This window comes from Moschus berezovskii, chromosome 19, assembly GCF_049115385.1.
Source record: "Moschus berezovskii isolate FMDL1 chromosome 19, NW_MosBer_1.0, whole genome shotgun sequence".
Lineage (NCBI taxonomy): Eukaryota > Metazoa > Chordata > Mammalia > Artiodactyla > Moschidae > Moschus > Moschus berezovskii.
The window spans coordinates 8,837,386-8,862,133 of record NC_142478.1 but is presented as its reverse complement, the minus strand read 5'-3'; the positions used below and the strand labels follow the sequence as shown (position 1 = coordinate 8,862,133).

The 24,748-nt window shown below is 47.1% G+C and overlaps 1 protein-coding gene across 8 annotated transcripts in view; it reads left to right on the top strand.

The window, feature by feature from the left end:
* Positions 1–24,748, top strand: part of FHIP1A (FHF complex subunit HOOK interacting protein 1A) — a 315,123-nt gene that overhangs the window by 273,875 nt on the left and 16,500 nt on the right. For 7 of the 8 annotated variants that reach the window (XM_088827974.1, XM_088827972.1, XM_055405473.2 and 4 more), the window contains 4 exons: positions 93–260; positions 3,295–3,374; positions 15,357–15,547; positions 17,285–18,409. In XM_088827974.1, the coding sequence (XP_088684100.1) occupies positions 93–260; positions 3,295–3,374; positions 15,357–15,547; positions 17,285–18,409 (1,564 nt within the window). Of the gene's footprint in view, positions 1–92; positions 261–3,294; positions 3,375–15,356; positions 15,548–17,284; positions 18,491–24,748 lie in introns of all 8 variants that reach the window. The other variant, XM_055405474.2, reaches the window with a different exon arrangement.

Genomic DNA, 24,748 nt, shown 5'->3' with positions numbered 1-24,748 from the left:
GGTCACTACGATGAGGCCGGGGGCCATTGGAGAGGCGTGTATCGCAGCGTCAAGGGGAGGCTCACCTGTGTTCACTCTGTCGTTGGGCCCAGGTGACTGTGGAGGAGGTCATGACCACAACCGCCTACCTGGACCTCTTTTTGCGCAGCATCTCCGAGCCAGCACTGCTTGAGATCTTCCTCCGCTTTATCCTGTTGCACCAGCACGAGAATGTCCACATCTTGGATACGCTCACGAGCCGAATCAACACCCCATTCCGGGTAAGGAGAGCCCCAGTGGAAGGGAAGTGATGACTCAGGACAGATTTCTGGAGAGTTCGCTTTTGGAATAAAACTATGACTATTCTCTGCTTTTTCTTTCCCCTCCTTTATTTTCCTTTCAGCCTTTACTTTTCTGTTTTGGAGGAGATGAACTAGGTAGTGTGTTTTGCTGTCTGGAGCCCTTCTGTCTGGGAGGCGGAAGTTACTGCCTTTTCTGGACAGTTTTCTCAGTTTGTCTGGGTTGACGCTTCTGTAGAACCCGCAGAATGTGCTTCTGAGAAGACAAGGAGTAGGGAATGGGGCTGAAGCTCAAGTAAAGCCAAAGAACTGAAGTGTATCAAGTCTGGGTGTTAGAGATCATATTTCTGTCCATAAGTGCTTTGAAATGCAAGTCTGGGCACGTGTGAATTTAGGTAGCCATTCCTTAGTTTGTTGCTCTGATTAGCTTTGAAAATCCTCTCATACCTTTAGTGTAATCCTTTGCAGCCCTCTCTGCATAGGCTGTCTCTATTTAATTGCAATTATTGTTTTAAAAGCAAAGGTATATTGGAAGAAAACAAAACACTACTTTGCAAAGATCCATATACCCTAATGGTTATATATAAGCAGCATTGTTTTCAGTTTGCAAACTGTCCAAGTTATGGAAGCAACCAAACTGTCCATCAGCAAATGAATGGATAAAGAATATTTGGTAGGACTTCCCTGGTGGTCCAGTGGTTAAGAATCTGCCTTCCAGTGCAGGGGACACAGGTTCGATCCCTGGTTCAGGAAGATTCTACATGCACAGGACAACTAACTCCGTGCCGCACAACTGATGAACCCTAGGCGCTCTAGAGCCCGTGCTCTGCAACAAGAGAAACCTGTGCACTGGAGCTGGAGAGTAACCCCAACTCAAGAAAGCCCTTGTGTGACAGTGAGCACCTAGTGCAGCCAAAAAAAAAGGAAAAAAAATAGAAAAAAAAAAAGAGTGAAATTTTGCCATTTGCAAGAGCTTGCATGGACTTGGAGGGCTTTCTGCTAAATGAAGTAAGTCAGAAAGAGAAACACATGCTGTATAATACCACTTATATGTAGAATTTAGAAAATACAACAAACTAGTAAGTAAAACAGACGAGAAGCTGACTCACAGCTACAGATTATGAATGTGGTTACCAGTGGTAAGCTGGAACGCGTAGGGGGAAAAGGGGATATTATGAAAACATGTGTGAAACTTTTGAAAACTGTAAAGCACTATTGAATTTAAAGAATTTTTCACTCATAAAAACAAATCAAAAGCCTCAAAAAGAGTTGGTTTTTTGAAAAGATTGACAAAATTGACAAACTTTTAGCTAGACTACTAAGGAAGAAAGTTAAGAAGAGTCAAATTATAAAATCCAGGATGAAAGAAGGGATATTACTATTGACCTTACAGAACTAAAAAGGATTATGACGGATACTGTGAACAACTATATGCCAAAATATTGGATAATTTAGATGAAACAGGCAAGTTCTAGAAAGATACAGTCTTCTGAAACTGAGTCAAGAAGAAATCGAAAATGCATAAACAAGTAAGAACTCTTGTGTTTCAAAGAACACCATTAAGAAACTGAAAAGAGAGCTGAACACAATAGAAAGAAATCTTTGCAAGTCATGCCTCTGATAGGATACTTGTACACAGAATAGCAGACTCCTGGGACTCAATAATAAACAGGCAGATACAGGGCGCTGAGCACCTTGACAGTGATTTGCCCGGGTTACTGTGGTGGCATACAGAAAGGACTCAGTGTTCTGGGAGAGGAGGCGCTGAGGGGTGATCCTGGGAGAAAGAGAAGGTTTCTTAGGAAAGGTGATGCCTCGGGTCAGTCTCGGAGAATAAGGAGGCTTTGTCCTGCGGAAGACAGTGAAAGGCGCTCCAGGCAGAGGAGCGGAACGCGCAGAGCGTGGGGTGAGTGGGATGAAGTGTGTTGCTTCTGCCTAACTGTAAGGCGTGACCTGTCCTGAGTACAGGAGATGTTTCGGGGCACACCAAGCACAGCTCTTTCTCTGCAGCACCGTTATGAATTTCATTGACCAGGTTGTAAACTGGTCCTGCCTAGAAGACAGACTAGCACTTATTCTCCTGTACAAACAGTAAGAGCCTCAGTTACTTAAGTGGCTGGATAGAACAATAAATGCTTACTCCCCAAAGGGCACAGTGATTTTAGAATGCACCTTTGGGAACTTTCTCTGTTGGGCTCCTTATCCTTCCTTTTTAGAAATTAGAGATGGCAAGAATTCTTTTTTTTTTTTTTTAATGAAAAAAAAAAACTTAATGACATACTTCAGGAAAGTATATCATCACCCCCTCAGCACTATGGGAAATGGAACTCAGGAAGATCTTTGCCCCAAAGCCAAGAAGCAAATCAAAAGGAGTTGAGGTTTGGGGCTGGGGACTCTAGGTAGAGAGTTGGCCAGGGTATATGCAATTTTCTTTTAGCCCTGTCTTGTAAAAAATCAATGTCATATTTGAAAATAACTAGAAGGGTCTTCTCTGGCACCCCAGTGATTAAGACTCCTGGCTCCCAATGCTGGGGATCTAGGATTTGATCCCTGGGGGTCAGGGAACTAGATCCCACATGTTGCAGCTAAGACTCTGCAAGCCACAAGTATTAATACAAGCTCCTACGTGCCATAACAGAGACTCCTCACAGCCAAATACATAAATAAAATATTAAAAAAGAAAATAGGAAAACAAACAACATAAATAGATCGCGTGCATGTGTGTGTGTGTTGCGGAGTTGTAGGGGCATATTTATCTGGATCTTATATGAGCATAGGCATTTTGCAGGAGAGTGATTCTGCATGATCCCAGGGGTAGATTGTTGAATCAGATCCTACAGGAGAACTGGTAGTCTGAATACACATTCTCTCTGGCAGCAGCATCTTAAAAAAAAAATTGAAATTACTTTAAAAATAAAGGCCATTTTATTTTGTTATCCTGATGTATTTACCATCTTTGGGGGTTACAGATGTCCTTTCAGTGTCTGAAATAGAATGTGTGTTTGTTGCTTCCCAGCTTTGTGTGGTGTCCCTGGCATTATTTAGAACTCTCATCGGTTTACATTGTGAAGATGTGATGTTACAACTAATTCTAAGGTGAGTTGCCACCTTTTGTTTCCTTTAAAGAACAACCCTACACTATTGCTATTTATTTTCCTTTGGTAATATGAGCTAAGTAAGGGCCATGCTTCTAAGAAAGAAAATAAGAAGATCAGCTTAATTTCTGCTTTATTGCCCAAGGTTAAAAGTATTTAGGGGGGCAAAAGCATTATATTTTACATGTGTGCCTGGAAAAAATAAATAGAATGTTTGGAAACTTTCAGAAATATTATGAAAGCTCTTCTGGTCTGTAACTGACTGTCTTTCTCCCAAAGTACATTTTTAGGAGGCTTACGTTATTGAGAACAACTTTTCTCAATATGAAATGCTGTTCAGTTCAGTTCAGTTCAGTTCAGTCGCTCAGTCGTGTCCGCCTCTTAGCAACCCCATGAACCACAACACGAAAGGCCTCCCTGTCTATCACCAACTCCTGGAGTTCACTCAGACTCATGTCCATCGAGTCGGTGATGCCATCCAGCCACCTCATTCTCTGTCGTCCCCGTCTCCTCCTACCCCCAATCGCTCCCAGCATCAGAGTCTTTTCCAGTGAGTCAACTCGTCGCATGAGGTGGCCAAAGTATTGGAGTTTCAGCTTTAGCATCAGTCCTTCCAATGAACACCCAGGACTGATTTCCTTTAGGATGGACTGGTTGGATCTCCTTGCAGTCCAAGGGACTCTCAAGAGTCTTCTCCAGCACCACAGTTCAAAAGCATCAATTCTTCGGCGATCAGCTTTCTTCACAGTCCAACTCTCACATCTATACATGACCACCGGAAAAACCATAGCCTTGACTAGACGGACCTTGGTTGGCAAAGTGATGTCTCTGCTTTTTAATATGCTATCTAGGCTGGTCATAACTTTCCTTCCAAGGAGTAAGCGTCTTTTAATTTCATGGCTGCAATCAGCATCTGCAGTGATTTTGGAGCCCCAAAAAATAAAGTCTGACACGGTTTCCACTGTTTTCCCATCTATTTCCCATGAAGTGATGGGACCAGATGCCATGATCTTCGTTTTCTGAATGTTGAGCTTCAACCAACCTTTTCACTCTCCTCTTTTACTTTCATCAAGAGGCCTTTGAGTTCCTCTTCACTTTCTGCCATAAGGGTGGTGTCATCTGCATATCTGAGGTTATTGATATTTCTCCCGGCAATCTTGATTCCAGCTTGTGCTTCTTCCAGCCCAGCGTTCCTCATACATCATGAAATGCTGTTGGTGTATAGAAATTATTCCATGACTTTTGCTTTAGTAATGGTATGGCTACAGTGCTCACTGCCTGACTTGCGAGTATTTTTCAATTAAATTTGGTAAATATTTAATGAGTACTTCCTGTGTACAGTTCAGAAGGGCGTGGGTGGAGGGACGAACTGAAAAGGACATCTGTGTACACAGTGCAGAAAAGGTCTGTCCTTCAGATGTCCAGGTGGGAATGCTGTCATGAAGGGGCTGGGATCTGAAGACGGACATCCGGGGTCAAAGTGGACTGCCAGCAAGACGACATCAGTTTGTTCATCGGGCAGGAGACTCAGGGACACCGAATCCTGCCCCAGCCCAGCCTGGCCTCTCAGGGCCCCCAAGAGGAGCACCTGCCTTTGTGAAGGCAGAGAGTTGACGAGGGCCTGTGCTCCCACACTCCCCTCCGTGGTCTGGACGCAGTAAGGAGAGAGCCGACCAGCTCACTGGGCGCCTGCTCCACCTCCACCTTCCATAGACCCTGCTGCTGACCCCTGCTGGGACAGAGGGTGCTGAGAGCAAGATGAGAGGGAGACCTGGGCTGCCCCTGCTCCCCACTGCGGTTTAGACACGGTGTGAGCAGGATTGCTGAGGAGCTGGTGTGCCAAGAGGAGTCTGGCCCTGGAGAAGTTTCAGGGAATGGCCAAGCATGGTCCTGGGAACAGCAGCAGAGACGTCATCCAGGAACTCGTGAAAACACATTTGCTCGGCCATCTTCTCCCAGACAAGCTGAATCAGGAACTGGTGGTGGGTGGGGCCTGGCAAGCTGTGTTTTGTTTAGCTCCAGGGGGTTCTGATGCCAGGCTAAGTTTGAGAACTACTGGTTTGAGGAAGGTGCAGTGTAGACGTGTCATCCTGCAGAAGGAGCGATAGAAGCGCCACAGGGGGAGTCAGTGACGGCCTGGTGATGGAGGCCTTGCAGAGTCCCTGTTTTATCGGAGAAATCACCTATTAATTTTGGACTTTTGGCAGGCTTAGATCAGGCCATCAGTAACTAATCTTAGGGCCTTAGCAAAGGACAAATCTGCTGCTAAGTACATACCCTGGGTCGTTCAGGAGAGCATTAGTTTTCTGTCCTAAAAGGGTTACATCCGCTCCGCATCAGGTCTCTCCTGATGTGACAGTGCATTAGCGGCGTCTGGATGAAATCCGTCAGAGCAGCTTGTTAAAGCCTTTTTGTTTAGTGTCAAAGCCAGACTTCGCTTCCAACTAGGGTAAATCCTGGTTATATTTAAACGTTAGATTCTTGAATGCCGCTTCTTTGACAGCAGGGAAGGCAGCTGTCCTCTGCAGTGGGCCTGGAAGCCTGGCCCCACACCCCAGCCCTGGTCACGGGGAGGCTGAGCCGGGGGGCAGACGCTTCTGCACAGTGGCGTCGTCTCCTCACAGGGCGGCGCTCGCGGTAAAAACTGTCCTCAGAGGTCGTATTCGTCAGAGCTTCTTTTGAGAGCAGATCTGTCCCTTACGAAGGTGAAGGAATCAGCTCTTGATTGAAATGCACGTCCAAGTCAGTGCTTGGCATTTCCAGGGTGAGTGAGGGCCTGTTGTTGCCCAGGAAAGTGGGTGGTTGCAGGTGCTGGATGGAGTCATGGAGAAAGAGCTGGCTGTAGCCTCTGACCCCAGCGCTCCCAGCCTAAGTTTCTTCTTTGTTTCCTTATTGAGGAGGAAGATGAGAATATAATAGTAGTTGCCCTTTCTTTACTACTTTCTGTGTTTCTGCTTCTGCCACGTTGCCTGGGGGATCTGAGAAGAACGAGTTGGGGACTGATGTAGAGGTCAACTCGTGGTAGACACGCAGGAAACCCCTGCTTCCTGTCTTTGTTACCTGAGCAGCTGATCCACCTCCCACCCCCCCGTCCCCATTTAACAAGTACTTTTCTGGGTTTTTTTAAAACTTTTTATTTTGTATTAGAGTATAGTTGATAAACAATGTGATAATTTCAGGCAGAACAAGTATTTTTAATTGTAGTCAAATACACCCAACATTCAAACAACCAAGATCATGGCATCCAGTCCCATCACTTCTTGGCAGATAGATGGGGAAACAATGGAAACACTGAGAGACTTTATTTTCTGGGGCTCCAAAATCACTGCAGATGGTGACTGCAGCCATGAAATTAAAAGACTCTTGCTCCCTGGAAGAAAAGCTATGAAAGCAAAGACATTACTTTGCCAATCAAAGGTCCATCTAGTCAAAGCTATGGTTTTTCCCGTGGTCATGTACGGATGTGAGAGTTGGACTATAAAGAAAGCTGAGTGCTGAAGAATTAATGCTTTTGAACTGTGGTGCTGGAGAAGACTCTTGAGAGTCCCTTGGACAGCAAGGAGATCCAACCAGTCCATCCTAAAGGAAATCAGTCCTGAATATTCATTGGAAGGACTGATGCTGCAGCTGAAGCTCCAGTACTTTGGCCACCTGATGCGAAGAACAGACTCATTAGAAAAGACCCTGATGCTGGGAAAGATTGAGGGCAGGAAGAGAAGGGGACCACAGAGGATGAGATTGTTGGATGGCATCACAGACTCAATGGACATGAGTTTGAGTAAACTCCGGAAGTTGGTGATGGATGGGGAAGCCTGGCGTGCTGCAGTCCATAGGGTTGCAAAGAGTCGGACACGACTGAGCAGCTGAACGGAGTCAAATACACAGAACCTAACCATACAGTTCAGTGATGTGCATTCACAGTATTGTACAGCCACTGCCACCATCCATCTCCAGAATTGTTCTCACCTCACAAAGAAAACCCCTGCAGTTCCCCTGAAATCCTCCCTGCCTGGCCCCCCGCCCCAGCCCCTGGCAGCCACTATCCTGCCTTCCGTCGCTCTGAATTTGCCTCTTCTCGGCGCCTCATGTAAGTGGACTCACGTAGTATTTGTCTTTTTGTGCCTGATTTATTTCACTTAGCACAGTGTCTTCAAGAGTCTTTCATGTTGTAGCAGGTGTCAGAACTTCCTTCCTTTGGAGACCAGATAATATACCGTTATTTATATCATGTTTTGTTTACTCATTTATCTGTCATTGGACATTTTGTATTGCTTCCCATTTTAGCTGTAATGAATAACCCTGCTACGGCCATAGATATACAGATATGTCTCTTCAAAACCCTGCTTTCACTTCTTCTGTGTAGATATCCAGAAGTGAAGTTGCTGGAGCACACCGTCATTCTGTTTACGTTGTTTTTTCTGTAGTAGCTGCACATGTTACAAGTCCACTAACGGTGCCCAGCGTTCTGGTTGCTCCATATCCTTGCCGATACTTATCATTTTCTGTTAAACTAAAAACTTTTCATTGAGAAATTTATTTTCATTTGTTTGGCTGCACTGAGTCTTAGCTGTGGCACACAGGCTTCGCTGCCCTGTGGCCTGTGGGATCTCAGTTCCTTTACCGGGGATCAAACCCGAGTCCCCTGCCCTGGAAGCAGATTCTCGACTGGACCACCAGGGAAGTCCCCTAAAAATGGGATTTTGGCCATCAAGTAAAAATGACAGGTGGATTTAAAGAACCAGCTGGGGCCTTTAGAAGTGGAAACTGTGATTATTAAAATGAAAAACTGAGTGTTTAGTGTAGACAACATTTAAGATACAGATGAAGAGAGAATTAATGTGATTGAAAAAGTTACTACTAAGTTTGCAGCAGAAAGAGATAAGGAGATTTACAGTTGTGAGAGCAAGGCTGTGAACAGTGGTGGCTGGAATGATAAGGTGTGTATCCAGTTAGGTCCCTCTAGTCAAAGCTGAGTCATGTATGGATGTGAGATTTGGACCATAAAGAACGCTGACTGCCGAAGAATTGATGCTTTTGAACTGTGGTATTGGAGAAGGCTCTTTGAGAGTCTTGAACTGCAAGAAGATCAAACCAGTCAGTCCTAAAGGAAATCAGTCCTGAATTGGAAGAACTGATGCTGAAGCTGAAACTCCAGTACTTTAACCACCTGATGTGAAGGACTAACTCTTTGGAAAAGACCCTGATGCTGGGAAAGACTGAAGGCAGGAGAAGGAGATGACAGAGGATGAGATGGTTGGATGGCATCATTGACTCGATGGATATGAGTTTGAGCAACCTTAGGGAGTTGGTGATGGACAGGGAAGCCTGGTGTGCTGCAGTCTATAGGGTGTCAAGGAGTTGGACACAACTGAGCGACTGAACTGAACTGAGTCCCTCTTATCGTTGGTTCTGTTTTCCAAGGTTTCAGTTACCTATGGTCAACTGTGGTTCAGAAATATTAAGTGGAAACTTCTGGAAATAAACAGTTCATAGGTTTTAGATTGTGTGCTGTTCTGAGAAGTGTGATGGAATCTCAGGCCTCCCCTCCCAGGATCCCCAGTTATCAACAGAGTCTGCCCTGATATCCAGCCATCAACATCTTCATGGCTCAGTGATCCGGGATCACCTTAAGTATATGTTCATCCTTTGTATTATGTCAGAAGGTCAGTAGCAGCCTGAGCCTATGCACAAGGCTGACATTATTCACCTCACTTCATGCCATGATGTAGGGGTTTCATCATCTCAGATCATCACAAGAAGGGTGAGTACAGCCCAGTAAGATACTTTGAGAGACAGACTGCATTCACATAACCTTCATTATGGTACATTGATACAGTTGTTATATTTTATTACTGGGTACTCCAAAAATGGATCCATGAGCCAAAATGTTGTGTATTCTAGGGTGAAAACTGAATAGGCTAGACCATATTATCACGAGATAAATGAGCTGGTTATGATTTTTTGTCATTCTGCAGTACCATTTTGTAAATTAAAATATTGATGTTATCATGTCTGTCCATTTTCTAACACTAAAACTTTTCTAAAGTTGGGGAAAAATAGCTATTACTAGCTGTTGTTGTTATTCTCTTCATGAGCTTAATCTATAAATTAAACTTTATCATAGGTTTGTATGTATAGAAAAAAGCATAGTATTTGTAGGGTTCAGTACTACCCACTGTTTCAGGCGTCACTGGGGGTCTGGGAGTATATCTCTTGCAGATAAGAAGGGCTTACTGTAATGAGAACAATGTCTTGTCTGACTTAGAATCTGTACCAAAAGCAAAGGCAATGAAAAATCCTTATATTTCTAGCCATTTAAGCTTTAAGGGACCCAAAAAATATATTTATAACCTGTCCTTTTTTGTTGTTGCTGCTGTAGTCATTTGAATGTGCATGACAAACTTGTAGATCTGAGAGGCAATAGAGCAGTGATGATTATGTGACTCCTTTTAGTGAGGTTATTTGTTACATGATAAAACAACATCAATTTTTGTTGCAACTCAAACACTCTTTAATTATTGACATTTCAAAGTGATAATCCGTTTGTAACTGATTTTTTTTTTTTAACAAGATATCAGAGTAGTAAGTTGGAATAAGGTACCCCTAGAGAGGCTAGAGGAGAAGGCAATGGCAAGCCACTCCAGTACTCTTGCCTAGAAAATCCCATGGATGGAGGAGCCTGGTAGGCTGCAGTCCATGGGGTCGCTAAGGGTCGGACACAACTGAGCGACTTCACTTTCACTTTTCACTTTCAAGCATTGGAGAAGGAAATGGCAGCCCACTCCAGTGTTCTTGACTAGAGAATCCCAGGGATGGGGGAGCCTGGTGGGCTTCCGTCTATGGGGTCTCACAGAGTCGGACACGACTGAAGTGACTTAGCAGCAGCAGCAGCAGAGAGGCTAGAAAGCATAAGAGAAATTGTCCACCTCGCAGGACGTGACCTGTGATGGGCCAGAGGCAGGCAGGGACTGCTGACACTTACTAGTTTAGGCGCCACTAATTGCTTAGTACCCTGAATGCCATTTCTGAATGTTCTGGTTGGAGCTTCTCTTTCACAAGTGCTGGCCCTTTGGCAGGTTTATGAACTGCAGCACCTTTCGTGTTCAGGTGGAGACTGTTGTGCTCAAAGAGAAGCTGTCTGTTCACTTCAGGAACATTCCCATCTTATGTGAGCATTAGGTTTCTGGAGGAGAGGGGAAAAGAAGCCAACCTAGGGAGCGATGAATAGGAGAAATACGGCCAACGCTTCTTTGAGAAACAAAGGGGCTTTTTGAAAGTCACTCACATTGCTTTTAAGATTTTTGCCTGTCAGTGCATACTGAGGCTGTCATCCTCTCCTAAGAAGCGTCTTGCTTACTTCATCGTACCTGACTGCTCTATTTGTTTTTATTGTCAGTGTAGCAGCAGGCAATGTGTATGCTCTGTTATTGATTGGTTGTCACTGAATTGTTTCAGAAGTGATGATGATTTATTTCAATGAGTGATATCCAATAACATAGAAAATGGACCCAGGGCTGCAGAGGGCTAGGGAGATAATGAAAAATGGGAGGACAATGTAGGAAATATTTTTTTTTCCTGCTGTATTGGGATGGCTTTGAGTAACCTGAGCATCTAAAGACATTTGTTAGTTTCCAATTATGTAATATTTACTGCTTCCTGAACTTAAATAAAATCCCACCCCAGGCAAGTATAGTTGAAATGAAAAGACAGTTTGATGACAGACATCTGTACTAATTTTCCTAAGTGATTTTTCTGCTGTCATCAGCCACTTAGTCTTGATGGTCGACGTTTCGGGAACATCTGAGTTCGTTCTGTTGCTGGTCTCTCTCTGTAACTGAGGGAAGACAGGGTGTGAGTGTGTGGTTCCCCCACGCTTCTCTCTGGGATAGTCCTTCATTATAAAAGCACAGTAGTAGAAGTCCTGCTTTAAATGCAGGGGTGTTATTCATTTGGGTTGATTCTCCAATTTCTAATTGTATAGAACCCTCTCCTTCAACCACTGGGGGATCCCTTTATTTGATTTACTCAGAAGAAAATTTTTAGTTTCTACTGAAAGTGTGTATTTGCAAAGTTGCAAATTCCCAATCACTATTTATTCTAATATAATTCCAAGCTACCCACCGGTGATATTTGGTAAATAGCTCTATTAGGTTTGATCCACTGTTCCTTTTTTTTTTTTTACTTCTTCAAATACAGAGTAGAAATCTATGTATATCAACTTAAGTCATGAAATATGCTTGGTTTGAGCTATAAGCAGTCATCAAGTTCCTGCAGTATATAAAAGCATCAAAGCAGGTTGTTTCTTAAATAATTAATGATGAGAATAAGGATACAATATAAATTCTATATAATGTGAATTTCCCTGGGCCTCTCTCCCTTGTGACGGCAGAAGAGTTCGCATCAGCAACCACAGGACAGGTTTTCCTGGCTCTTACCTGCCCCCCACCCCTTGTCTAGGACCATGGCCCCCTGAGAAGCATCAACTGTCAGTTCTGTGGGAGCCCAGGGGTGGGGTCTTACGCGGGCTCATGCACAAGTCTGTGCTCCAGTGCGGTTGCCACAGGAGCATCTCTGCTGAGCCCTTGATTGGTGCTGCCTCCCTTCCGTCCCTGCTGGGTCCCCGCTCCTGAGAGGGCTCGGGGGTGATGGAGGGCCCGAGGGCTGGATGAGTACAGACTCCCAGTGTGTCCTTGGGGCCAGAACTGTGCAGGCCAGAGAAGGCTTCTCTCCTTTGCATCACTCTTGGTCCACAAAGTGTCTCCTCTCACAGAGATCCTCATGAAAGGAGCTCTTTCATTTTCTGCCTATAGGATCTGTTTCCTCTCCAGTAGGACTCAGGCACACATCCCCAAAGCTGAGCTAAGGATGAGGATAGACCGGGCCCATTTCCCACACTGCCTTCTCCTGTCTTTCCTGTTTGTTCTTAGACCCTTTGAGCTCCATGCACCTGCGCTGGCAAGTCAGTGCTGCTGCGTCAGACATGCGGGGTGTGTCTGCATCTTAGTGATGGGGGTTTGGGCTCAGGTGTCTGTGTGTGTGGTATGCCTGTGAGTGTGGGAGGGGAGACTGCGTCTCCCTTACTTGGCAATCTAGCTAAGGTTTGGGTTGAATGAGGCATAATTTGATTTACTGATTAAAGGTAGTAGCTTTAGTGGTAAAGAACCCACCTGCCAGTGTAGGAAACATAAGAGACATGGGTTTGATCCCTGGTCGGAAAGATTCCTTGGAGGAGGGCATGGTAACCCACTCCAGTATTCTTGCTTGGGGAATCCCATGGACAGAGGAGCCTGGCTACAGTCCATAGGGTCACAAAGAGTCAGACATGACTGAAGTGACTTAGCGCAATTTAAGTATTTATTTATATATCTTTATTTGTATTTATGTTCCTTATTTGATTGCCTGTGGCATGTGGGATTTAGTTCCCTGACCAAAGAATGAATCCAGGCCCCCTGCATTGGGAACCTGGAGTCTTAGCCACTGGAGCACCAGGGAAGTCCTTGACTTATTATTTGAGAACTGGAGGTTCAGTGGCAAGCTTGTCATTTCATGCCACGAACATTATAAAGACCACAGTGTCGTGTGCTATGAAGAGAATGAAATCTCTTTTCCTCCTTGACTCAGGCACTTGCAGCAGGTCAGTCATTAATGCAGACATAGGTTTTCCTCTTGTGGATCCGCAGGAGCTGTGGGAGACAGCTCAATGTTTACTGGCCTCGGGACATACCCTGGAAGTTGTACTTTTATCTTTTTGCTGAATCCTTAATCATCGCTTGTTTTCCTCTGTACTGCCTCTCTCTTGAAAGCTAAATACAGAAACAAAACCATGCAGGTTTATTGAAGGTTGTGGTTGTCCGCCTCAGGGCTCGGGGTCTCTGGAATTGGCTCCCACACAAATGTGGGGCACTTGGCTCTGGCCGTGAGGCTTCCATCCCGTTTGTTCCATCTTTGTTTAAACAAACAGCGTGATCTTTCTCCCTTTTAGAAAAGGAAGCCACTGAAAAGCACTTGATTCCAGCCTCACAGCCTGCCAGTGTGCGCCAGTGTGTCAGAAATGACTGCCCACATTTTCTTGTCTCCAGCTGTGTGATGATCCTGAGAGGCTTTGTCACCCTCTCCCAAAAGTGTTTGGTGTGAAACGGGGCCCCCTGGGCCACTGTGATGTTTGTCCTTTTTCTTCTGAGCCCCTGATATCCGGGGAGAGGAGAAGGTTGAATTAAGTGAGAATGGTCAGTGATTCAATTAGCAGTGAAACCTCCATAAAGCCCCACAATGGCTGGGTTTGGAGAGCCTCCTGTTGGTGGAGGTGCTGGGAGCGAGGTGGCCGGGAAATGACACAGAACCTCCACATCCTCCCTGACCCCTGACCCCCTGCATCTCTCTCTCTGACTGTTCCTGAGTTACATCCTTTCCTAACAAACCAGTGACCCAGTAAGTCATATGTCTCTGAATTCTTTATTTACAAAACAGAGACAGACTCAGAGATTTAGAGAACAAACTTAAGTGGTGAGGGAAAGGGATAGTTAGGGAGTTTGGGATGGACACGTACACATTGCTGTATTTTAAGTGGGTCCATCCTAAAGGAAATCAGTCCTGGGTGTTCATTGGAAGGACTGATGTTGAGGATGAAACTTCAATACCACCTGATGCGAAGAGCTGACTCATTTGAAAAGACCCTGGTGTTGGGAAAGATTGAGGGCAGGAGGAGCAGGGGATGACAGAGGATGAGATGGCTGGATGGCATCACTGACTCAATGGACATGAGTTTGGTGAACTCCGAGAGTTGGTGATGGACAGGGAGGGCTGGCGTGCTACGGTTCATGGGGTCGCAAAGCGTCGAATGTGACTATACTGAACTGAACTGAACCAGCTGGTACCTACTGTATAGCACAGGGCACTCTGCTCAGTGTTACGTAGCAGCTTGGATGGGAGGGGAATTGGGGGAGAATGGACACATGTGTATATCTGGCTGAGTCCCTTTGCTGTCCGCTTGAAACTGTTCACTGGCTGTGCTCCAATATAAAATTAATAAGTTAAACAAAAGCCTCTGGGTTCTGTGCACTGCTCTAGCAAACTGATCAAACCAAGAGGGGGTTGTTGGACCCTCAAGAGCTCAGGTGACAGCCTGGACTTGTGACTGGCATCTGAAATGTGTGTGTGTGTGTGTGTGTGTGTGTGTGTGTGTGTGTGCTGGGAAGTGTTGTAGGACCCAACCCTCACCCCGTGGGCTTCACTGCCATCTCCGAGTAGACAGTGTCAGACTCGAGTTGAACCAAAGGACACCTTTAGTCTGGAGCACTGCTTGCTTGGTGGTGTGGGGACACCCCCACCCTTACATACACCCCCTTCGGAACTGGTGCCAGAACACTGTGGCACAAGATATTCTCATGACCCCATGGGAGAATGTAAGGAGGTTGGCACTCTGACAGGGTCTCTGCCTTTTTGTGCAATTGCTGTCATTCGGTGCCCACTCTGAGCACTGACCGTGGGAGGACTCTTGAAGGAGGTGCTGCTTCTGGAAGCACATCGTGCTGAGAAGACAGACACCAAAATAGTAGTGATTCTGAGAGCAGTGCCTTAGCAGAGGGCCATGAGCATAGTGGAGGGAGAGGGTGTCTCCACCTTGGAGTAGGAAGCCCGGACGCCTTCCTGGAGAAAGTGACACTGAAGTTGGAGTTTTTTAGGATGACAAGGCGGGTGTCTGGCACGGGGAGGGGAAGCATACTGCAGGGAGAGGGTACCACAGAGGTAAAGGCCCGGGGGCACAGAAGGATAGCACATCCATTAAGAGGGGAAGTTTGGCGACGTTAACCTGTGAAGGCCCTTAGATCTGCTGTCAGAAAAAAGAAGCCCTTGACAAGCTTTAAGCTCAGGAGTGAGCCCAGGGGGCTGGTAGGGGGCTGGAGTGGAAGTGCAGAAAGGATGAACCCCCCCAATCACGGGAATGGACCTGCAGACTCTGAACGCGGCCCTTCTTGTCTTCCAGGTATCTGATCCCTTGCAATCACATGATGCTGAGCCAGAGGTGGGCTGTGAAGGAGAGAGACTGTTACTCTGTGTCTGCGGCCAAGCTGCTCGCCCTGACCCCCGTCTGTTGCTCCAGCGGGATCACCCTGACGCTTGGGAACCAGGAGAGGGATTATATTCTCTGGTCAAAGTGCACGCGTGATAGCCCAGGTAGGGGTCTTGCCGACCTGCATCCCTGATCCTTTAAGCGATAGAAATTGACAAGAGGCCAGGGGAGGAATTCAGGCAAGGCTTTCCCCGGGCCTCTTGCTGCAGCCCAAGAACAAGAAACAGATCCCCTTGCTTGCTCCCCAAGCCGGGGTCACGCTGGTCCCTTAAATAGGGTGAGGATGAAGGTGGGGGTGAGCCGATAGGTGGGGTGAGCCGATAGGTGGGCTCAGCGGGGCGGCTTAGGTGGTCTGCCGGCCCCCTTGGTGGTGCTGTGTGCGGGATCATGCTCAGCGCCCTGCTTTTGCTTCTGCCAGCGCAGGAGTGGCAGTTCAGTTCTGGCCTTTCTGTGTGCTGTTTTTCATAATTTGCCCCGTCTGTGCATGCATGCAGTTATTTTTAGTTCCTCATAGCTTCTGTGTATTCTGTTGCTGGAGGGGAGGAGGAGATGCACGTCCAGGTGTGAGCACTGAAGCACAGGGTCCCGGGTCCCAGCCTGCCAGGCAGCCCTCTCTAATCTCTATAAACAGAGGATACCAGATTCCATCTCTGCTTGGATGTGTGTTTCTCGGTAGACAGGGGATGCTGCAGTGAGTCCTGTTTCTTTTATGACTGACTAGCTAGGGGTATTGCCTTTTCTGCTTCTTAAAGTTGTAATAAATATTCACTGACGTGCCCAGCTCTCACCCAGTCAGCCCCCCAGGCCTCAGTTTTCACTAGGCTTTCTAGCAGCATCCTCAGTGTACAGGTATGAGATGTGTTGCATTCGCACGTCTTTTTAAACAGCGTGGGGCCGGGGGTTGGCTATAGCTAAGGGGGAGTTAGCGCTCATTTTAGATGATGGAGACACTTGAACGAAATAAGGAGAAGGGTTGACATGAGATGGCCTTGACCTGGGGAGGTAGGGAGTAGGACTTGTGGCTTGACCTGAGGCTCTGCCACCGGCTCTCGGGGGATCTTTGTCTCTGAGCCTCAATTTCTTCATCTGTAAATGGAGAAAACAGTGTCTCCACATAGGCTCGTGAGGATTAAATTCGACAGCACCGATAAAGTGCCTGGGGTAGATGTTTTAAAAAATGGTAGCATTTGTGTTTGCCCTTGTCTGGGTCCATTTTTTTCCTAATGGAAATGTAAACTTCAATGCAGATGTTTGCATAGCTATTTCAGTTACATGGTTGAGAGCTTCTAATATCAAAGGTAGTCAGTGTATCATTCTTAGGTTAAAGGGGCTATTTTGGTAATGAATATGAAAATTTATTGCAAGACACTACTTGGAACGTAAAACTCCCAGTAATTCTCAGGATGGCAGAATGAATTAACAGGCTTTTCAAAAAACCCAGGGTTTTCTAGAGAAAATCTGTTTTCCAAGTTCACGGATTACATAGGCTTTCTACTTTAGAGTCAAAACAAAAATCTTTTTAATTATTACCTGCTCTATGGCAGGTGCCATATTGGAAATATTACTTCACTTAATCCTCCCAACAGCTTGAGAGGTTGCATCATTGGCTCACATTTCTCTAACACCCAGTAACAGACTTCCACTGGCGATGGCCAGGTTGGTTTTGTATCTCCTATGAGGGTAGAGTTTCTGGTTTTATTTTTTCCTCCTAAAACTGTAACCGTTTTTTGTTCTTTGAGAATCCTGGTCAGAAGTCTTTAGAACCACAGTGGCTGGGGGGACAGGGTCTCGGCGGCCCCGCAGGGTCGCACCCGTTCTGACTCGTGTGTCTCCTGGGGCAGGGCCCACAGAGCAGCCGCTCCCCGAGGCCTTCCCGCCGTCGGCCTGCATCGTGGAGTATGGCAAAGCCCTGGACATCAGCTACCTGCAGTACCTCTGGGAGGCCCACAGCAACATCCTCCGCTGCATGCAGGACTGCCGCGTGTGGTCCGCCCTGTATGATGGAGACTCCCCTGACCCCGAGGCATTCTGCCTGGGCCCGCCCAAGGAGAGGGCCCGCGGCACCACCTCCCCTGTGCTCTGGCCTCCGCAGCAGGTGCCCGGGATGACCGGGCCCCTGCTGGCTCCCGGGAAGGAGAAGAGCCACACGGAGCTGGAGTGGGATGACAGCTATGACACCGGGATCTCCTCGGGAACCGGCGGGGGCTCCCCCGGGCCATATGAGGATGCCGAGAATGCCAGCCCCCCGGCCCCCGTGGACCCCCCCAAACACATCCAGGAGATGAAGAAGAATGCCATCCTGCTCTTCAAAGGGGCTTACATCGAAGAGTCTGACTTCCAGGACGATGTGATGGTGTACAGGCTGTGTGCGGAGAAGGATGCTGAAGACACACGTGGTTCACAGGAGGACTCCGTGGGGCCCCCAGCCCAGACCCAGGTCCAGGGTGGCCCCCTGAACAACGGCCCCCTGCCTGGCCCTGAGCCAGAGACGGATTCAGAGGAGGAACAGAGCAGGGACGACTCGGCCGCGCTTCACAGTGTGTCCAGGGACCCAGCACCAGCGAACGAGCCTGAGGTCACCCCGGAACCAACCCCCGAGTCAGCAGCCCCCAGCCCCGAGGCGGAGCCCGGTGCCCAGCCAGCAGCGGCGGGCCCCGAGGGTGACGACTTCATGGCCCAGTACGACCAGATCATTAAAGAGCTGGGTTCCAGCACCGAGGGCCTGCTGGAGCGGGATCTCTCCTCACCAGACACCCTGCTGGTCACAAAGGAGCCGGAGGGGGAGACAGACGAGCGCCACGGGGGAGAGGAGGAGGGGACGACAGACCCAGAGGATGACGACGACTTTGACTCTTTCACAGCTGAGGCCCCGCCGCCAGAGGCCCCGCCGTCCCCGTTCGGAGCGCGAGGTGACGCCGCCGTTGCCAGTCACCGTCCTGCAAGGACGCAGAGCACCCCGTTCACAGGTGACGCCCTCAGATTGCTTTGTGGTTTCTGCTTTTGAAAGCACTTGTACGTATTGCATCAGAGGAGTGAGGTAGGCGCAGGTAAGGAGCCTTATCAGTTTACCTACCAGAGGGGTGGACGTGTTTTTGTAAGGAGCGGGGAGGGGTGGTTTCATTTTTCTCTTCTTTTATCATCTTGCAATGATTGTCTTTTTCCCCGCCCGACCCCCCACCCCAAGCAAATTAGAGGTTATATTTTGCCATTGAGTAACTTCTCTTGAGAGGCCAGTAGGACTCACTCAACCACACAAGAAGTCTAGTCTCATTATTTAATAGCCTCATTTCTTCTTTTTTGGTGTTCAGTCACTAAGTTGTGCCTGACTCTTTGCGACCCCATGGCCCGCAGCAGACCAGGCTTCCCTGTCCTCCACTATCTCCTGGAGTTTGCTCAAACTCATGTCCATTGAGTCAGTGATGCCATCCAACCATCTCATCCTCTGTTATCCCCTTCTCCGCCTCTAGTCTTAATTTATTTTTCTCCTTAGCATTTGTTTTTATATGTTTTATATGTTAATTGTTTTAAAAAACGATTTTGATTTCCTCCACTGGCTTGTGAGCTTCATGAGGGTGCAGTCATTGGCTTGGTCTCTGCGCTGACTAGTCCTGAGCAGTGGGCAGAGCATAGAGCAGGTGCTCAGAATACCCCTGAATCAGTGTGGCTGTATACAGACAGCACAGGCCATTGGAGTTAGTCACGCCTTTGCCTGGGAACTCATTTCAGTTAATCACAAAATCTTCATCCAAACACGAGTAGAGTAGATCCACATAAGCGCGCCACTCTAATAAAAGAATGGGTGTGTTCCAGTGATAGACCCTTAATGGTGGGCAGAAATCATGGAAGAGGCAAAGGGCTAGGATGGCGTATCAGGCAAGTGACTTGAGGTGAGGAATTATGGTAGAATTATTATTATTAAATTATTAGCCCAGTAAAATTATTACCAAAGTCAGATTTGGCTACTCACTGGTTAAAAGCTAATACTTGAGAGACACGTGTTGGTAGGAAAAGAAAGACTGCTTTATTCAGGAGGCTGGCAGCCTGGGGAGAAGGTGGACTCATGTCCAAAAGCCAACTCCCCACTGCTGATCGGGGGGAAGAGCTTTCAGAGGCGGGCTTCGGGTGTGCACAGGTGGAGGGAGGGGGCTACATGCAGAACAGGCACTGCCAGCCCTGACAGTCAACTTGAAATTCGTCTTGCAGTAGTCTGACCAGCATCGTCTAGGTTGTTTTCAGTACAGTTAATCTGCAGTTCCAGGGTTGGTTTGTCCCTATTACTTTGAGACCAGTTCTCAGAATTGTGGCAGCTTAGGTCATGGCCAGAGTCTGGTCATCCTGTGGTTAACTTTTTCTATCTGGTGGGGGTTTGAAGAACAGCTGCAAAACATCTGCAAAACAGCTCATAGGACATCGCTTAGAATGTCATCTCTAGCCTTTGAAGAGGAACTAAAGGTCCTTGATTTTGTTTAATAGCTAGAGTACTATTATTATTTTGTCTCGCTTGACTATTTTCCTTTGCTTTTGTAGTTTTCTGATTAAAGTTTTTCTTTGGCTAAAGTTTCTCTGCAGACAAGAGGCACGCAGGAGACATGGGGGAGGTCTGTCCTGGGAAGGGCCCACAGGGTCCTGCTCCTTTACAGTCTGAACCTGGAAATCATGGCACAGAGGGAGGTTCCTCAGGCTTGGGGGCAGCTGAGGTAGGACCCCTGAAAGGTCCAGTTAGAGGAGAGGGTCCTGAAGCAGCCAGCATCCCAGCGGGACAGACAGGCCTGGGAGTCAGGCCTGTGGGGACTCCTGACTCTGGCACTTCAGCCAAGTGGCCTTGGTGTCCCAACCCTGGGACAACTAAATGTGATCCTGGGGGTGGAGGGTGGGCTGTGGCATTGCTGTCTCCACAGGCAGCCCCCAGCAGCCTCAGCTGAGGCGCATCCTTCCCCAGCCAGGAGGGGACGGCTTGGTGGGGAAGGACCACGCCCCCTTGCCGCCTGCTTGGATCCCAAATTACACGCAGTCACAGCATCTTCGGGTCCAGCCAGGTTGGCTGACATGATCTCAGCGTGCTCTTCCACCTCCTCCAACATTTCTTCATCTATTTACTGACGGCTGAATATTTGTTTAAACAGGGAAGGCTGTTTTAATTCCACAATTAAAAGGCTTGAAGTTCTAGCTGAGATAACATTTCAGGGTAAATGGGTTTTAATTAAAATTCAGTCAATCAATCATAAGTAAAATGGATTAGATAATCTGGCTTTCCCAGTTGGTGAGGGGAGGGTGGGGAGCATGAGGGCCCTGACCCACTGAGCGCGAGGCCGAGTTTGGTGGGAGCAAGGCCCGAGCCAACACCAGCTCTGCCCTCCGGGTGCCCCGTTCACTCTCTTCAGCAGGACTTCCAAGTTTGTCTGCTGTGTTCTCCAGGACAGCAGGACCACCCACTGCTAGTGAAGCCTGTTCTTTAGAATACTAGCCTTCTTACAAAGGAGCTTCACCCCTGGGCACTAAGCAAATTGAGGAAACAAAGTATTGTTGTTGTTCCGCTGCTCAGTTGTGTCCAACTCTTTGCGACCCCATGGATTGCAACACACCAGGCTTCCCTGTCCTTCACCATCTCCTGGAGTTTGCTCAGACTCATGTCCATTAGTCAGTGATGCCATCCAACCGTCTCATCCTCTGTCGTCCCCTTCTCCTCCTGCCCTCAATCTTTCCCAGCACCATGGTCTTTCCAGTGAGTGGGCTCTTCAAATCAGGTGGCCAAAGTATTGGAGTTTCAGCTTTAGCATCAGTCCTTCCATGAATACCCAGTACTGATTTCCTTTAAGATTGACTGGTTTGATCTCCTTGCAGTCCAAGGGACTCTCAAGAGTCTCTTCCAGCACTATAGTTAGAAAGCATCAATTCTTCAGTGCTCAGCCTTCTTTATGGTCCAACTCTTAACCCATACATGACTACTGGAAAAACCATAGTTTGACTAGATGGACCTTTGTCGGCAAAGTAGTGTCTCTGCTTTTTAACATACTATCAAGGATGTCATACCTTTTCTTCCCAGGAGCAAGCGTCTTTTGGTTTCATGGCTGCAGTCACTGACTGCAGTGATTTTGGAGCCCCCCAAAAAAAAAAAAAAAAAAATTTGGAGTCTGCCACTGTTGCCATTATTTCTCCATCCATTTGCCATGAAGTGATGGGACTGGATGTCATGATCTTAGTTTTTTGAATGAGTTTTAAGCCAGCTTTTTCACCCTCCTCTTTCACTTTCATCAAGAGGCTCTTTAATTCCTCTTTGCTTTCTGCCATAAGGGTGGTGTCATCTGTGTATCTGATTATTGATACTTCTCCTGATAATCTTGATTCCAGCTTGTGCTTCATCCAGCCTGACATTTCACACAATGTACTCTCCATAGAAGTTAAATAAGCTGGGTGACAATACACAGCCTTGATGTACTCCTTTCTCAATTTTGAACCAGTCCGTTGTTCCACGTCCAGTTCTAACTGTTGCTTTTTGATCTGCATATAGGTTTCTCAGGAGGCAGGTGAGGTGGTCTGGTAGTCCCATCTCTTGAATAATTTTCTGCAGTTGTGATCCACACAGTTAGCTTAGGACAAAAAAAAAATCTAATACATCACATATTAAATAACATCAATATTTTGAATATGATACACCTGAAAATCAACAAACCATAATCTGAGATTTGGATACATATAGGTAATTTTAACTAAAACCTCGCCTGTTTCCTCCTTTGAACCTTGTACAGCTTCTTTTCTCTCTCCATGTATGTGAACTTTGTCATGTCCAAAACTTCTAAGTTTGTTCTGTAGCATTTGGTTTAACTTCCCTCTGTCCACGGAGGGCTTCCTTGGTGGCTCAGTGGTAAAGAATCTGCCTGCAATACGGAGCCACAGGTGATATGGGTTCAATCCCTGGCTTGGGAAGATCTCCTGGAGGAGGAAATGGCAACTCACTCCAGTACTCTTGCCTGGAGAATCCCATGGGCAGAGGAGCCTGAGAGCTACAGTCCATGGGGTCATAAGAAGTCGGACATGACTGAAGTGACTTACCATGCACTCTCCATGGAATCCTAATGTCTGCAGAAATGGATTTACTGTTCAGCTAAATCAAAGCATTCCATTGCATTTATCTAATTTATTTTATTTATTCACGCATTCAGCAATCTTTTATCAATCCCCTGAGACTCTGTGCTAAGGACACAGAAATGAAGGGATTTGTAGACTTTCAGAGGAGACATCAGCAAAGAACTGTATGCTCTTCGTGAGAAATGTATTATTAGTCATAGTATCTGAATCCTATGGGGGCCCAGTGCGGGGAGTGGGAAAGGCTTCACAGAGGGGGGCCGTAGAGAAAAGAAGCTTCTGGGTACAATCACCTGAGAACAATAGTCAGGCAGGGGAAACAGCAGGTGAAGAGAAAGAGCCTGCCACCACATGGGGGTGACAAGGCCTGGATCTCGGGAGTAGAGAGGAAGCCATGAGACTGGTGTACGCTGACTCAGGGAGCCCGCAGGCCACGCTGAGGAGTGGGGGCTTGTGCTCCAGGCCCTGAAGACTCCCCGTCAGAGTGGGTGAGTGATGTGACCAGATTCCTGTTTGGAAAGGCCAGTCTTGAAGGCTGTGGAGAGAGCCCTGGAGTGAGGAGAGGCTGGTGCCAGGAAGATCCAACTAAGAGACTTGTCATTGCATCTGGATTCAGGATGCAGGAGTGATAGTGTCTGCAGGAGCATTTTCACAGCTGTGGTCCCACGGTGGGCCAAGATGCGCACACAGAGATGCTCACTGCAGCGTTCCTTATAATAGAAGTCACCCACGCGGCCACCAGTAGGGGGCTGTTTTGCTCATGTCACACCCATGGCAACCGGGTGTCTTGTGAATGAACAAGATGGCTCTGTGCATGGTGATACGGCATCGTCTCTGGGGGAGACACTGCAGTGCAGAAACGAGAGGCTGAACAGTGTGTAGACAGTATTGTCATTTTATCATTTGTTTCAAAAAAGCACCAGGAGGTAGACACACACAGACACACACACATACTCTCACTCACCCTGGGAAGCAGGACAGTGTGTTGGTTAAGAGTATTGACACTGGAAACAGGTGGCCTGAATGAAAATTGTGACTCTGTTTACTCATTCTGCATCACCTTTGGTGGTGGTGGTTTAGCTGCTAAGTTGTGTCCAAGTCTTGCGACCCCGTGGACTGCAGCCTGGGGATAACTACTGGGTTGGCTAAAAAGTTCGATTGGGTCACATCTTATGGAAAAACCCAGGTGAACTTTTTTGGCTAACTCAACAATAAACACACTTTGTAGGGTTGTTGTGAATATTTAAGTAAGTCAATACATGAAGAGTGCTTACAACACTGCCTGGCACGTAATAAGTGATGAATGTTTTTAATGATAACTCAATTATTATAGTTTATTATGTACATGAAACATTGCTGGAAGAATGCACTTGGATCTGTTAACAGGAGTTGCCTCTGCCAGGAGGCCTATTCTTTATTTTATACCCGTGTACTCTCAGAAGAAGAAATATTTTAAATCATTTTAGTCTTCATTAAGATAGAAAAACTGTTGCTGAACAGCAGACAAGTGAGGAGACTGACCTCAGGCAGTGCTGGCAGCAGGGTGGAGGTGATGGTCTGCGTTCGGGAGGTGGTTCCCAGGTGGGAGCTGAGGCTCAGAGTGATGGTGGCGCCTCTTGGAGTTAGAACCTCCAGCAGGGTGGGGTTCACTGAAGCAGGGGAGGAGGGCCTGAGGGGAGAGAAGGGAATGGCGTAGCATTCGTTGTTCTGAAAATTCTGTATTTTATGGGGTTGGGGTTAGTCTGTCTTCCTAGAAGGGGAAAAAATGCAGCCTCATTCCCACACACCCGTGTGGCTTTCTGAACCGTAACCAAGTTTTCTCATTTTCAGCTGCTTGCCCGTTTCCCCTTCCTCCTGCACTTCACTCAGGAGGTTTTTTTAAAAGTGCTAGAATCAATGAAGAATGAAACAGGAACTTGAAAAGATTTAATATATGTTTCTTATTGCACATGCCTAAGAGCATTCCCTGGTGACTCAGAGGTTAAAGCGTCTGCCTGGAATTCGGGAGACCCGGGTTCAATCCCTGGGTTGGGAAGATCCCCTGGAGAAGGCAATGGCACCCACTCCAGTATTCTTGCCTGGAGAATCCCATGGACGGAGGAGCCTGGTAGGCTACAGTCCACGGGGTTGCAGAGTCGGACACGACTGAGCGACTTCACTTCAAGAAACTGTAATGAATGGGGTTAGTGGATTATAATGACAGTCTGCTGACCTTGACCTGA